The 16,267-nt window shown below is 44.1% G+C and overlaps 1 protein-coding gene across 10 annotated transcripts in view; it reads right to left on the bottom strand.

Moving 5' to 3' along the window:
* The window catches only part of LOC118098183 (calcium/calmodulin-dependent protein kinase type II subunit beta), a 49,431-nt gene extending 33,810 nt beyond the window's left edge, over window positions 1-15,621 (bottom strand). For 5 of the 10 annotated variants that reach the window (XM_035141771.2, XM_035141778.2, XM_047344471.1 and 2 more), the window contains exons 1-6: window positions 15,467-15,615; window positions 14,794-14,979; window positions 8,967-9,061; window positions 6,825-6,884; window positions 6,090-6,144; window positions 5,290-5,355 (exon numbers count right to left, since the gene is read on the bottom strand). In XM_035141771.2, coding sequence (XP_034997662.1) covers window positions 5,290-5,355; window positions 6,090-6,144; window positions 6,825-6,884; window positions 8,967-9,061; window positions 14,794-14,855 — 338 coding nt within the window. In that variant the 5' untranslated portion in view covers window positions 14,856-14,979; window positions 15,467-15,615. Of the gene's footprint in view, window positions 1-5,289; window positions 5,356-6,089; window positions 6,145-6,824; window positions 6,885-8,966; window positions 9,062-14,793; window positions 14,980-15,466 lie in introns of those variants that run through there. The other 5 variants (XM_035141780.2, XM_047344472.1, XR_004694128.2 and 2 more) reach the window with 4 other exon arrangements.
* Between the last annotated feature and the right edge of the window lie 646 nt (window positions 15,622-16,267).

The raw sequence follows: 16,267 nt of genomic DNA, 5'->3' as shown, positions 1-16,267 counted from the left end.
CAAGCACACAAGCAGACAGACAGAGAGAGAAAGAGAGGTGGGGGGCTATGAAGACCATCATTTACCCCGAACCCCGACATTCAACGGGTACAACAACAAGCGGAGAAAGCAGAATCGCGGGCTGACCTTATATATACAGTCTATGGGGCTGACCAGCGGAGAAATGCTCGTCCGTGTGAACAGCCAGGCGGCTGCGCGCTGGAGAACGGCGCTGCGCTGCCTGCCGCGCTTCCGTCCGGTGTACCCGGCGTAACTACTGTAACCCGGCGTAACTACTGTAACCCGGCGGAACTACTGTAACCCGGGTACAGTAGAGCTGAACACTGCGGAAGTCTTCCACACAGCTGGCAGTGTGGAAGACCGCTGAAGGCAGCGCAGCGCCGTTCTCAAGCGCGCAGCCGCCTGGCTGTTCACACGGGACGAGCATTTCTCCGCTGGTCAGCCCCATAGACTGTATATATAAGGTCAGCCCGCGATTCTGCTTTCTCCGCTTGTTGTTGTACCCGTTGAATGTCGGGGTTCGGGGGTTACAGTAGCGCTGAACACTGCGGAAGTCTTCCACACTTGGCTGTGTGGCGCTGACACAAATTCCAGCTCACGCACGGGAGAGCGAGCGGTCGCTCCCGAGCAGCTGCTGCAGCCTCCCAGTCCCAACGATCCAGACAAATGCCACATGTGAGTGAATCGCGGGCTGACCAGCGGAGAAATGCTCGTCCCGTGTGAACAGCCAGGCGGCTGCGCGCTTGGGAACGGCGCTGCGCTGCCGCAGTCTCGCTGCCTCCGTAAACCCGGCGTAGCGAGGGGACGGGGGGACGGGGGATGAGGTGGGGGTGGGCCAAGACCATGTAGGAGACTTCCAGTTCCTTGTTACGACACAATACACAGGAAGCGAAATCAGTCGCTCAAGCATGACGTTTCTGACTTAGAGGAACTATAACAAAACGCACGAGTGTTTTTCCCAGAGTTTTTGGGTTGGTAGACATGCCAGATACCCACATTAACCTGTAGAAGCACTAACAAAGTGGAATTTGCATGCTATGTCCCCTTTAAGATTCTTGGCAGGTTGGTTGTTCAGAGCATCGTGGAGTTTCCAGTTTGTGTCTCCTGTCCCTTCATGTGAGCAGACTGACTCCGTGATGTTGAGATCATGTTCTTCTTGTCTCTGAAGATGGTTCTTCATTTACATTTAGTCATCTGTAACTATACTTAAGCTCCAGTATAGTAGAGGAGGTTGAAGTAATTCCATAGTAGGGCAGGGCGATAAAACGATAAAGATAATTAACGCGAAATAACATTTCCTCGATAGAAATATAAGACATTGTTGATACAACGTCGATAGAACTCATTCCATCCATGTTCTGACAGACAACACCAACAGTCAATTATAATGAGAATAGCGCCTGCGCCAAACCAATCATGTGGCTGGGAAAGAGTTACAGCCACGTAGGGTTAGGTTGTCACACACAGCACAGAGTGTAGGAGGAGCAGCAGCACATGTGTAAATGTTTGGGCTCTTGAGGCCTCGCTCACTACAACGTCAGGAGTAGGAGCGAGATAAATGAGAAAATGACGACAGAAAATGTTACTGAAAACTCTACCGAAGAAGACATCCCAACGGACACAGGCCAAGGCTCACTAGACGAGGACATTGTTGAAAAGGAGGGTCAGAGGAATCCGGTAGTGTGGTGATATTTTGGCTATTTAATGTCCGATAAGAAGCAGAGTAGCGTGCACTGCAAATTGTCGAAAGCTTGTACCCACAAAGACAGGTAATACCATACCACTAATCTCATCTGAAGCGGAAATAGTGATTTGATTTATATCGCAATATATATCAATATCGACTGATGTGAAAAAAATGATCGTGATAATACTTTTTTCCACATCGCCCAGCTCTAGTACAAAGTATCAAATCTGTTCAGTAAGACTCTGGCTTCATGTCTCCCACTGCAGAATGAATCTGGGACCAATCAGATGCCTCCCTGATGGGATTGCTTAACATTGGAAGTGCTTTAAACTTTTAGCACAGCACATATATATAAACAAGGTTGAAGAGCAGCACACCAGCAGCATCTTGGTGAGCAGGTTCATTAGCATACGTCACAGTCCTGGCATGTCAGATTTCAGAAAAGCGACAATTTCCTTAGAGTTGCCTCCTGGGTCATCACATCCTTACCAGTGCTCCTGCCTGCATGGCATGTAACAGTGTGGGTAGTCAAATGACGCAATCGCTAGATGCCACCACTGTCAGCTGCACTCTACAGACGTGCTAGTGGCTCTGTGCAAACAATAAATACAGACATCAGCATGCTACAATGCTCTCAATGCTTCAGCTCGGGATCAGGCTTCTAAAGAAATGCTTGGTGCTTGATGGATAGCTTCCCTAGGCACCTTTCTCATGTCTGATTCTGGGTGACCTTGTCTGATCACCTCTCTAACTCTCTGAAAGCGATAATCTGACATTCACACCCACTTCACACCTCTTCAGTGACTGCTCAGTCGTGCGGGGGTGAGAAAGGAGCTGGGATTTGAATCTCCTCGATTTTGGGAACATTTTTAATGCTGTGAGTCCCATAAACAACATTCCATTCACCTCCATTGTGTCGGGGGGAGGCAGGATATCTGAGAAGCAGATATCTACAGACCTGAAGATGCATTAAGCCAAAACTATACAGGCATGGCTGGAAACCATCACAGACAAGTGAGAAAATATGTTTTTGAGTAATTTGGGTGAACCATTGGTTAAACAGGGGGGGAGAGAGAAGGGAGGGATCGAGCAATTTCATGTGTGCAGATGGACAACTGTCAGCGAGATACTGTTGGACAGTAATCAAGCCATGCTAGTCACACACCCACACACAAACACATAGAGTGACACACACACACAACACACACACACACACACACACACACACACACACACACACACACACACACACACACACACACACACACACACACACACACACACACACACACACACACACACATAATTTATGTAAAGAGAACAGGATAGAGTGATAGCAGATAAGAGGGGATGAAAGACAATATTTGGGAAAGTAAACTGAAGAATACAGAAGAAAATACAGAAATCCCCGGTACACTGACCGAGATGATCAACAGGGCTCTTATAATTCTGGTTGCCCTACATTTTGAAAGGAAATTCAGTGTGAAACCACAGGTGTGAGCACAAAAACCTTCACGGTAGCACTTGCCAGTGCCAGTGTAACAAATCCTGCCTCATTTAAATTCATGAAGCACGATTTATCCCCATTTTAAACCTGTTGCCAGGTACCAAAGGTTAGTCATAATAATCCTGGTCTCCTGGAGGAAAAGCCTTTTACATACAACCAAGAAGTCAGAACCAGCGTTACAGAGGAATCAGGAGACTGAAGATCTGAATGTAGACTTTGCCACGGTTGTGTGAGGACTGAGTCAAGTACAGAGCGCAACCAAAGGCCACTGTCCCATGGGTGGTACGAGGCATTTTAAAAGATAATCTGCATTAATTCCCCCTAAATAATACTTAAGATTCAGTCAGAGCAACAATTTACAACATTGATCACAAATCATATTTAGTGACACCTGTGGTCCATGGTGGTCACACCAGTAAATGTATTTTCATCATATATTATCAAAATAAAACATTTGCTGTCACTCTGTCCCAAATGAAATACTGAGTAACAATTCTCAGCAGATTTAGAATATGCAGTGCTTTCACACTAGAGTTACAAAGATAAGATGGCTGAGTGCAGACTAACGTAGCCATGAAATACTCTTCAGTGACCTTGAAAACAGCTGGTATTTTTATGTGTTGTAAGATTTGCAACGACAACATTAAGAGCTCTGGTATATAAATCATCTGCATAAAAATGTACATTAACATCGTGGAGAAATCATGAATGTATTACGTAAGGACAAAGAATAAAGCGCTGTGGAAGAGGTCTTTGTAACCAGTAGAAACTTTCACATCCACCAAATACAATGGATGAGTGTCATAAACTTTATTAGTTCTAAATGTTGACAATTCTAAATGTAGTACACATTTTAGCTGCCTTAAGGCCCTGCACAAACCCTTTATTGAAGTTTGACTGACATCTCTTGGTCCACATCCTTAATGCTAACTATAAAAATAGGATACGTTTGTAGTGTATACAGTCTACTACATGTAGCATAAAAATGTGATTGGCAGATATCGCTGTAACTTCTTCAGAGAATAAAAAGAAACGCCTCTACAACCCCACAAAAAGGGCACAGAGATAGCAGATTTCCAGGGGGAAACCTAGGTACAGTGACCTGCTAGCAAAAAGCAAAACAAATCCTACTTTACCCCATCTGCATCTGTAATCTCATGAATCTTTATATTTGCATATATTAGCATATTTTTCATAAAGGTTGAACCTACTGAGACAAACAGAATAGAGACTTGAGAACGCATGCACTAAATTGATAATGCTACACAAGCAAGCAAGCTTTTTTTTTCCAAACACAGTAAACTCAAGGAACACACTTCCCTAATAATACTGTTTTACCAACATTTAAAAAATATTATACTTACACCTGTAATACATTTAGTTTTAAATAATTAAAATAGATACAGACAATGCTTTTCATGCTTAGTACAACAAGAAAAATGACTTAGAGTTAATTTAAATGATTTTATTTTACATTCAATAATAAGTGTGTGTAGACTCACTGCTTCCTTACTGATTCATCATTTGCTTGATGATTGGTAAACAACCCACAATTTAGGTAATTTTATGTTCAAAGGCCATAGTGTTTAAAAGGTCTTTTATAGCCCAAAGATGTGACCAGGAGTCAGAGATAAAATTATTTAAAACCAGCTGGAGACAAAAATGTTTTTCCTCATTTTACTGCAGCTCTCATCCTTCCTCCTTTTAGTGTTCCTGTCCCCTTCTTTTCTTCTCTCTCTCGCCCCCACAAACCGCCTCCACAGTCAAATTGATTTAAGTCTACCTCCTGGGGGGGCTACCATGTGGGCGTGTGTGCATTTCATGCATGTGTATGTTTCCATCTGTCTGTAAAATTCTGACTCCAGGGAAAACTGCTCGACCTCAATTTGCAATTCAGTCCACAGAAAAAAGCAGTGTTAAGCAACAATCCATCAGAACTGGAGCTTGCAACGCCAAAAACAATGTGTCAAATTTTGTCTGTGTGCACTAATGAGAGGAGTCCAGCTCAGAGCTGCTGGAGGGCTGCAGAGGCTGGAGGACTGACACATGGAGGGGATGAAGAAAACGAGTAGAGATGAGATTCATGGGTGTTTACCTGGCATCTGCTTCACTGTAGTATTCTCTAGCCACAATGTCCTCAAACAGCTCCCCTCCTGTCACCCTGAGAAATGTAAAGATGGAGGTTAAAATGTAGAATTGAGGAAAAAAATTCACTCTGGCAGCACACACACACACACATATACACTTGTACACACACTCACACACACACAGAGAGACAGGAGGGGGATGTCCTCATTAGGGGGAAACCCCCGGCTGCAGGATTCACTCCAAGTGGGTTGCCATGGAGACTGGCTCCAGTACGGGAGAGTGTGGATGTTTCTCTCCATATGTGTGCGTGTGTGTGTGTGTGTGTGTGTGTGTGTGTGTGTGTGAGTGTGTGAGAGTGTGCGTGTGTGTGTGTGTGTGAGTGTGTGTGTGTGTGTGTGTGTGTGTGTGTGTGTGTGTGTGTGTGTGTGTGTGTGTGTGTGTGTGTGTGTGTTTAAGTAGGAGCTGCAAGGGGGGAAGGAGGGAGGGAGGAGGTGAGGCGGGGTTGGGCTGTTATGTAATGGGGGAACTGCCTTGGAAGTGAGGAGGGGGTGAAGACGAAGAGAAGAAATGAAGGGAATGCGGATATTGGGGGAGAAAGTAAGGCAGCCTAGAGAAGACAGGTTGAAGGAAGGGAGTGGAAAATGAAGCACTAGGGGAGTGGGAGGAGGATGAAGGATGAGGGATAAAGGAGGAGGAGGAGGGAGAGCAGCACCGCACAGCAAAGGAAAGAAAGAGAGCTAAGGGGTTGGAGAAGGAGGGAAGGAAGGAAGGAAGGAAGGAGGAGGAGGAAACCAAGCTCAAACTCACAGGTCAAAGATTAAATAGTGGAAGCCTTCCTCCGAGATACTGTCATGGAGACGAACTGGAGGGAGGGGAAGAGAAAGAAGGAAGAAGAGAAACAGAGAGACAAGCTTAAAAATAATATCGTTTTCTTTTGGGGGATGATATTTGTTGTTACCTTTAAAAGAACATATCACATTGTTTCTGTTTTAAAGGGAAATGGTGGTGATATTTTATAATCCTGTTTTCAACAATGAATCTCTGCCAGGGTCATATAACAGCATTTTAAAATGGTGACATTCACACAGCACAGTGATGGACCTGTAGCTACACACAGATTTCATACTGACTTCAGTGAAACTTGACAGAAATCGTGCGTTGAAAACACAGCAGTGACCTTCACTTTTTAACTCGACGGCGTGTTCCTTCATCGTCATCTACACACACACTGTAGTTAATCCCTAAGAAATGCACTATTTCTTGCACTTTCTTTGATTTCGCAATGTTCAATGTGAATCTGTTTTAGGAAATAAAATAAAAACAGAATTGTGATGTTTATCTTACAACATAAATCAAACATTGTTGAGAAAGATTGTGCCAACACTGTTGCTTAAGTTCTGACAAATGGGTCGGATGTTTGGCTGCAGAGCTTGGAATATAATGAACAGTAAAAGATCATGATGTATTAATGATGAGGGGTCACTCTTTGTTTTTTCTAAGACGACAGAAAGATTGTGATCCTCTGATCGAGGCAACACTCACCGATGTTGGAGTGCTTGAGCAATCTGCAGATGCGGGCTTCTCTCTCCAGCTTCTGATGGTCTACAAGACAGTCACACCAGCATCTTACAACCATGTCTCAGATTTAGAGAAACAAATGAAGAGGCAGCTTGGTGCTGGTTTGGTTGAAGTGAATTTACAAATAGATTATTTTTAGGGAATAACCTTTTCAAAACAATTCAGTGAAATCAAACGATACCATGATGAAAACCATATTTAAGTTTGTATAGATCAGGGGTGGGGAACATATGAGACAGTTTAATCCGGCCCACAAGGCAATTTATAAATACAAAACAAGCAACTCAGAAATACAAAAGTATCTCCTGATAGCAAATAGTTTTTCTGCGATAATAGAAAATATTATAAAAAAGGTTGACTAACATGTCTAACACAGTCAGGGTGAACAAAACACATATGTTACTGTTACATATCATTTCTGACAGGCATGGCGACGGTCAAGAGAAGAAAAGTAGATGCCGAATGTCGCAATTCCCACGAAAAAGAGACAAATTATCTTCCTTTTTTTATTGAGTAAAAACAAGCCAGTGTGTCTTTTTTACAAGGACACAGTAGTAGAGATGAAAAATGCCCATCTCAGCATAATTATAGCAGAAATTGTGTCAAACTGATTGAGTAATAATGCTATTCTGCAGAGTTTGGTGTCCAACAAGAAACATTCTGACGGAGACAATGTTCTGCAGTCAGGTTTGGTGAGTGAGTTGAACGCTTCACCTCATTCAGTCGGCGTGTGAAGGAGCCTTGACGCTGCAGTGAAGCTGCTGGAATCAGACGAGGTAAAATTGTTCCAAAGCGTCAGTTTGTCTCGAAGAACTGTTTCTAACAAAGATCCGGATTAGTTTAGACTAAAATCAGCCCTCGTCTCTGTTGTCATCAACATCACTACCATCTGACATCAGATTCCTCACAGAAGAGAAGCAGTTCCAGCCTTCATTAGAGAGATCAGTGGGATATATGTGTTCAATTATTTTGTATGGTCCTTGGTCTTATAAGAATTGAAATGGCCCTTGGTTGATAAGAGGTTCCCGCCCCTGGACTAGATTAAAGTTATAACTGTTCTCAAGGTTATTACACACACACACACACACACACACACACACACACACACACACACACACACACACACACACACACACACACACACACACACACACACACACTTATGTACATATGTGTCTTGCACATAAACAGCCAATGGCCTGAGGGCTTTACTTGTCCCAGATGCCAATTTAACTAAATCCAGAGAGGAGAGGAGAGGAGAGGAGAGGAGAGGAGACACGAATGAGGAAAAGGAAACAAGCTGGGAGGAGATCCAGTTGAGCTGAGGGTTTATCCAGATGAGAAGAGTATTGGAAGGATCCAGACATCTGTCTTCTATCTGCTTTTTATCTGATTGACAGTATCACAGTTATTCTTAACCTGACATCTGTATCCATCATGTCAAACCACAAACAGCTGAATGATTGTCCTCGGAGGTCAAATGCACAGCAGGAAGGGAAAAGAGACTGGTGCTGTGCGATCCAGGCTGGCCACACCCATGATCCCATTCCTTAACAGTAATTATATATTTGTTGCTGTTTTTAAATGATTTCTAAAGCGTTTTTAATGTTTTTGATAATTGGGAGAAAACGACTGACTATCAAAAACACGATGCTGCGACTGGTAATAACGTTATGTCTAAAAGCAAGAAGCAATGTCAAGGACACTTTGCATTACCAACTGCTCTGTGGTAGAGTGTGAAAACCCGACGGCACACTCGTTGTTTTGACGTCTCCTAGTTATAATCTGTTGAGGAAAATGTAGATTTTCCTAAACATCCTTTTTGATGCTTGGATCCTGTCTCTCGCCGAGGATTCGACGGAGCATCTGACTGCAACCATCATCTGCCTCTCTCCGAGGAACAGACGAGAAGGCTTCACACGCTGGAATCAAACAAGCGCTAAAATATGCTAATGTGAGCCTTCAGATCTGGGACATACACACTACACACATAATGATGAAAACCCGCAGGATGTCTCTGCTTCTGCCTGTGACTGAGAAAACACACATACAACCATTGAACAGGGATAAACATCTGTGTTGCACTTGGGACTTTCTTCCTCTTACCTCTGGCCGAGAGTTTTTTGGTGTTGATGATTTTGGCAGCGAATTCTTGGCCTGAGCAGAGTTTGACACAGCGGCGCACCACTGAAAAGGCCCCCCTGGGAAACAAAGACAGGAGACAGGAGGAGGAGACGGGTCAGCTGCCATATGAGCTTTGTCAGCATCAAAAGGCACATCTCAGCTATCAGACTGACCTCATTGTTGTCCTCTCTGGCTTTAAACCAACCTCATCTGCATGCTGATAAACATCAATGTGGCCTGATAATCATCAATGTGCCTGATATACGTCAGTCTGGTGTCAAAGTCTGTTTCCCTGATGATGCGTTTTTCAATGGAAGGCTGGATCACCAACCAACTTTCTTATTTCATAGAAATTGGACCACAGAAAAGGAGCATCAACAGTATCAGGTCCGTCATTCTCCGTCTTGTGGGCATTTCTTGAAGATGCAATCTGTTTTAAGTGTATTTTTGTGGTTGCGAATTTGCATTGTCAAGTAATTAACACACAGAAAACTGGTCCAAGGTTGTATTTCTCCAGTTATTTTCTTTAATAATCAATTGATTGTTCAGTATATGAAATAACAGAATCAAGTGAAAACTGACGTGATTAATCCCTGAGCTAAGTCAATGTATATTTCTTGCTTTGTCTGAGCAACAGTCGAAAACCCCAAAGATGTTGAGTTTAATAACAAAGAAAACTATAAATAAAGTAGTCATGTTTTGAGAGGCTGGTAACAGTTACTTTTATTAAAATGAGTAATCAAATCATATCAAAACAACCTATCCATTAATCAACAAATCATTTCTGACACTCCCCAAGTATTAAAGGGTCACTTTGTCTCAGGGGTCCACCATGGTTTCCCCCTTACCTTAACATGGCTAAACCAAACTTTATCCCGAACCATTCATTTTCTCAGATGTTTAACCTGACCCCTGCCTCAACATTAACCTAGCCAGTTGTCTCTATGCACATGTCCATAACTTAACCTTAGAGCTAAGCCCAGCTGCAGAGTGGGGCAGCAGGGAGAGGGAGGGAAACCCAATATAAAGAGGGAAAAGACAGAAACAAACAAACCGTCATGACATTACAATCCAGAATATTGCTGTGAAGGAAAATTTGAACATCCCCCCACATTACATCTGCACAACTCCATTAGGAGAATAGAGCCTGTCTCTTCCACAGATACTCCCGTCTCTCTTTGCAGTGCCAAATTCAGGTTGTAGACAAAGGGCCAACCAACAGTGCATTGTAGTGTCTACGCTGAGGGACTTTCATATCTTATTCATATGCCCCAGACCGAGAGGCACCAACTCCAACTCTTTTGTGTATTTCACCAGTGGCAAGACGTAAGTACACAATGTGATTTATGAATGCATACTTTAGGCTTAATTATACAATAGGATGCGAACACCTACATGTAACATAGAGAGTGACAGCAGCCATTCATGGATGTGCTGTTAGAATGGGTGATGCAAGTAGAGGAAGATTTATGGGAATGCTGTGGGAGACATCTTCAGACTTGGAGGTGACAATTGCTCATGTTACTCTGTTAGCGTTTGCATATTGTTTCACCTTCTGGTCTCCTTGATGCATCAAGTCTACAATAAAATCTTCTGCCTGAGTTCTCCTTTCAACAGCTTCCAGGAAACTTCCATCACAATTACAGTTAAACTTTTTAGGCCTGTTTGCTCAGAAATCTGCCCAGCATCTAGGTTATGAAAGCAAAACAGAAAATAAATCAACAAAAACATAAGAATTTTTAATAAAATGACAAATTTTGACAGTCAGCCTTCTTACAACCTGCAGGCTATCTGCAGGTTGTAAGAAGGTCTTAGAAGGTAATCAAATGTCTTACACTTAAATCACAAAGATCTTAATTTCCTCTCTTGATTTCCATACACAGTTATGTTTTTTAGGACTACTGGGCATGTTTTACACTACAAGTGAGAATGCTGCAAGAGAGCAATACATGGAGCACTGCTGCTACTGCTAAGTACAGTAGTTTGGATCCATAATGTGTCGATATTAGCAAGAACTTATGTCAAGGTTTCTGCAGGGATCACCAAGCTTAATTCAAGACTTTGTAAGGCGTTTGTAGTACAAGATAGACTGACTGTTTCCCACTCACAATGCCCAAAGTACAGGCAGACATATTTAAAGGAGACATATTATATATATCATGTATGTTGTTACTTGGCACCACACCAACAACACTGAATTTAACTGATTTAGGCTGATATTCAGGTTCATAATTTTAAATTACTTATGTTCAGAAAACCCATCACTTTCCTCATAATGTCCATAATGCAGCTCCTCTTTTTGTCTCTGTCTGTAACACTTACACCTCTTTTTATACCAAAACAAAAGGTATATGCTGGTTTAGTAATGTGGGTAAACCTGCTGGAAAGGCAAATTAACACCTTTCCCATTGCCGAATACTGAGGTGCTCTCTAACCCCGCTGTCTTGCCAAATCAACACATTCACCTGGTTGTCTCATTTCAATCACTGTCGATAAAAACCTGCATCAACTGCAGAGTCAGTTAATGGAGTGAATTCCGATTGTAGCCATTGCCATTGCAGACGAAAGCCAGATGTTAGGAATTATTGCTATGTTCAAAAATGTCTGAAATTCAAACAGATACAATGAGATGTGAACAAACTGTCGCAAATGCACAACCTCTGGTACTTAAATCAAAGTAAATCCAGTATTAACACAGATACACATTGATACATTGATTCAAATGTTGTTACACGCTGTATGTCTGTACCGGGCGTCACCTGGAAACAAACTGCTACAAATAAGAGAAAAGCTCATTTAGCTGTATGTGTGACTAAAACGTTTGTGTGGGTGGGAAATGAATAAAGCTGTTAAAAACTCCCAAGTCAGAAAAACAAGTGCTTTCCCTTCTCTATACGTACATAACAGCCATGAAACAGCGCCCCCTGTTGAGGCTCTACACACTTCTTATCTCAGTGACATGAATAATGTCTGAAAAGCAGGTGTGATCGGATGGTAGGAATTAGAGGAAGGACAGCATTTCAAGAATAGGTATTTTAAGTTAAGTGTGTGTGTGCATGCGCGCGTGTGTGTGTGTGTGTGTGTGTGTGTGTGAGAGTGTTCTCTAGAGTTTTTTAAGGCCACGTTTGCTCATCAAACCCAACAGAGACAAGCAGAAATAGCCACCTCTGTCATTTCTCAGAGCTAATTTTATCTCACCTCAGTATTGTTACGCAATGAAACACTCACACGCCCCCTCAGAGCCCCTGCCTCTCACAAGCTCTCCAGCGTGCATACATTATGAGGAGACGAGGGTGAGTAAGCATGACACTCGCTGACACTTCCGCCGTGTGGTAGAGAAGGCAGCGGAGCGTCGACATGACAGGTTATCTGCAGGGCAGGTGGGAGTCAGGAGGGGGGGCTGGATCTGGATCCAGAACCCGCTGATTAGCTGAGTGTAACAAATGCCCCATCGAATCTTTTATATTCGCCATCGTTTCTTATTAGCACTATGAACCAAATTTTCAAGTGTAGCCACTGAGCAAATGTGTAATGTCCATTCAAAAAGGTTAGGTTTTAGAAATAAGAATGTAAATGTATAGTTGATCTTGCGTGTGTTCCACTGACCCTGAGGCCATAGGATGGGAAACACCCACTGGTACTTGATGATTACACCAATTGCAGTGTATGCTTCTCCCAAAATGGCCACAAGGGGCAACAATGACACTGTTTCAAAGTTTGTCAGGGGCTGGTGGAGACCCAAAACAGAGCTAAAAGAGAGTGAATATTGGACACAGACAAAATGAAACTCCACACTGTGCTCTTACACTGGTAAATATGGATATGAGCAGCTGTTACTTCCATTTTTTATTTATGTGGGCATAAGGATGGATGACATGACACCTCCTCAAAAAAGAAGCCAAAACTGGCTGGCTGCAATATACGTTATAATCCCCACCTCCTCCATGTTAGCATTTGGGACATGGATCAAACTAAATAGTCAAAGTACACATCATTTTAGATCGTTCTTATCACACTCATGTATGTTCAAGTGTGTCATGTTTCTGATAAATTGGGGGGTGAGAAGTCATGATTGACAGCGTTTGGTCAGGAAGATGTGTGGGTGGGGCCGCGATACTGTGGCTCCGCTCCATGATCACAACATCACAGACTTCAAATGACATCACCAGCGCAAGATGGCAGCGCCCGTATCTAGGATGTTTTCGCTTCACGTTGAACAGTGGGAGCGTGAAGTGACGATGTCATCCATCTTTATATACGGATATTGGTTCATAGCTCGTGTCCACTGCCCTCCACAGGCCAAAAATAAATTGCTGCACATTACTGTGCTACAACTGTCTATCTTGAGTCCAACATTGTAGTAGGGGTCCAACTCTACGTCAGTGAAGCAGTCTTTGCGAGAATCTTTTGAGTAACCTAAAATAAGTTTTTTTTCAACACTGGAATAAAAAGAGGCACCTTTTTACAGTTGGGAAACTGAATGTGGGGAATATTTGGCCTTTCTGATTGATAAATGACTTCTATGCAGAGGTGGAAGAAGCTCTCAGACACTGCTGGCACAGCTGTCAGGGGGAGACGGTGATCAAACCGCCGGTCTTCTGGTTGGTGGGTGACCCTCTTAATCCCTGAGCCACAGCCACCCCAAATAATCTTGGATATTAATTGACTATCAAAAAATGTCTGATTATTTTTCTGTTAATGTTAATTGGGGCCCAATCCCAAAAGACCTCGGACTCTTAATGCTTGCTCAGAATGATATCCTCCAGTCTTTACTGCACCACACACACACACACACACACACACACACACACCAGAAAGTGACAACACAGACAAAACAGTAATAAGGCTCCGTTATCAGTAAGGGCAGCTGCTGCTGCTCCAGCAACTCTATTGTCTTTAATTTATCACACACACACACACACACACACACACACACACACACACACACACACACACACACACGGCTGGATATGACCGCCATCACAGAGGGGCATCAGAGCAGCCAGTAAAAATTAAATATCCACAGAGGTTGACAAGTGAAACCAACTTGTTTTTCCCCCTAGGGAGACTGTGGAATACATGTTCCTGTGAGACAAACACTGCAGAGAGATCCTCTCTACCCACGCACAACCTGACAGAGACACTGAGTCCACTTCGCATCTACCCACTGTGGCACCCTTTGCCACTTCACTCTCTCTCAATTTGTCTGCATCCTATTAGGGGCCACACATCCCCAATCTCTCTATTCATTGCCTTCTTTTCTTTTCTTTCCTTCTTTCTTTTTTAATCACAAAACCAACCTGGTTAGATTTGCAGCAGATCAGGGGCAGCAGCTCTATTATCTGACTTCTCTCCAAAGCTGTGGAGCCACTGTGATTAAAGCCATGATGGTGATGAGGGAGCTTAATTCCGACCCATCAGCTCTCCCCCCTGATATTAGCCCTGTTTGTCCCTAATGAGCCTGTGGCCACAGAGGAGGAGGAAGAAGAGGAGGAGGAAGAGGAGGAGGAGGAGGGGAGTGAGCCCAGAAGTGCTCCTTGGCTCATGCAGCCCCATCTTCATGTCAAATCTCCAACTACTGTGTGATGGCTCCTGCATTGAAACAAGTCCGCTGGTGCAAAGAGAAGCCAAACAATCGTGGTTCAGAGGCTGACTGTACATGCACGAGCGCCCCGGACCAGCGTGCGTTTTGTTTTGGAGGGATGGAGCCGCATCCATCAGCGCGGATGTGCAGACCCTCCCTCCTGCTCTGTGGGGTCAGGCTGCATGCAGGGGACTCACAATAGCGTATAACGGAACAGCGCCTTACTTGCCAAGCTCCTCGTACAGCTGGTATTCGTCAGTAAAGCGTGTACAAGTGGTCGCAGCCATGATGCTTCCTCCTCGGACGGGTGCGGGTGCCGAGTCCGAAATGCGCGGTGCGTCGCTGCGGACGGGGAGGACCTCGGGCTCAGTCTCCGCCCACCTCAGACCTCCGGGCGGCTGAGTGGTTCAGCTGCAGCACACACACACACACACACACACACACACATAAAGACACGCTCACACACTGCAACACTCACACACTGCAACACACACACACACACACACACAGAAAGACACGCTCACACACTGAAGCACTCACTGTAACACACGCTCACACACTGCAACACTCACACACTGCAACACACACACGCACACACATAAAGACACGCTCACACACCGAAACACTCACTGCAACACACACACAGTGCAACACACGTTCACACTGTAACGCTCACACTAACACACTGCAACACACACACACTGAAACACACGCTCACACACACACACTGAAACACACGCTCACACACTGCAACACACACACACACACAAACACACGCTCACACACCGCAACACAAACACACTGTAACACTCACACACTGAAACACACACACCAAAACGAACACACACTGAAATAAACACACACTCACTCACACACCGTAACACACACACGGTCCCACCTCTGGTAGCAGTAGATGCAGGAGGACGGACTCGTTAAATACCGCACAATATGGCAACGTGAGCTCATCCCATGACGCGTTCCCCCAGCAGAAGAAAAGAAAGAAGGAATGAAGAACAGGTGGAATCCGAGGCAGAGAGGGCTCTGATTGAAGAGTGCGGGGGAGCCGGCATTTGATTACACGTCATTATAAATCATAAAATGTGGAGCCTGCAGCCGATAATGTAATTACCTCACTTGTAACTAACTCGAGCAGCCTGTGCAGAGTCTATGTTTAGGTTTTCATGAGAAAGCAGTCCGCAGCAGGGCCTTCTTTATGTCCACTTTACCAAAAACAAGAAACAATGAAACAGTAGTTTCATTTGGACATGGCCGGATTTACCTGTCAGGGGGCCGCGGGGAAAAATCTATTGTTGGGGCCCCCACCAACCTCACTTTAGCTCCTTTTGTCTGCAAAATGGGAATGGATCAAATCGGCATTCACTCCCCGGTTAAATGACTCTGCAGTAGACACAGGTTTGTATCGGCTCCAGCTCCGATCGGCAATGATGGAAGCATTACACCCAGGTGAAAGCACACGTTTCTTCTTGATCTTTATAGCTGCTTTGAAACATGCAGTGAACTCAGGAGGTCCTCCAGGGTTTCTCCAGAATAGGTGTATGGGAGAGCCTCTGGACTTTCTGCTCTTCTCTCCTCCTGGTCCCATGGTATAAAGTACACAGAAAGTTGAGCAGAGTCGATGTGAGAATACAGCAGGAGATCCTCTGTAGGATTCCCCACAAGCGAGTGGGCATGTGGATGA

The sequence above is a fragment of the Hippoglossus stenolepis genome, chromosome 18, assembly GCF_022539355.2.
Source record: "Hippoglossus stenolepis isolate QCI-W04-F060 chromosome 18, HSTE1.2, whole genome shotgun sequence".
NCBI lineage: Eukaryota > Metazoa > Chordata > Actinopteri > Pleuronectiformes > Pleuronectidae > Hippoglossus > Hippoglossus stenolepis.
The sequence above is the reverse complement of the archived record's forward strand: the minus strand, read 5'-3'. Positions and strand labels throughout refer to the sequence as shown.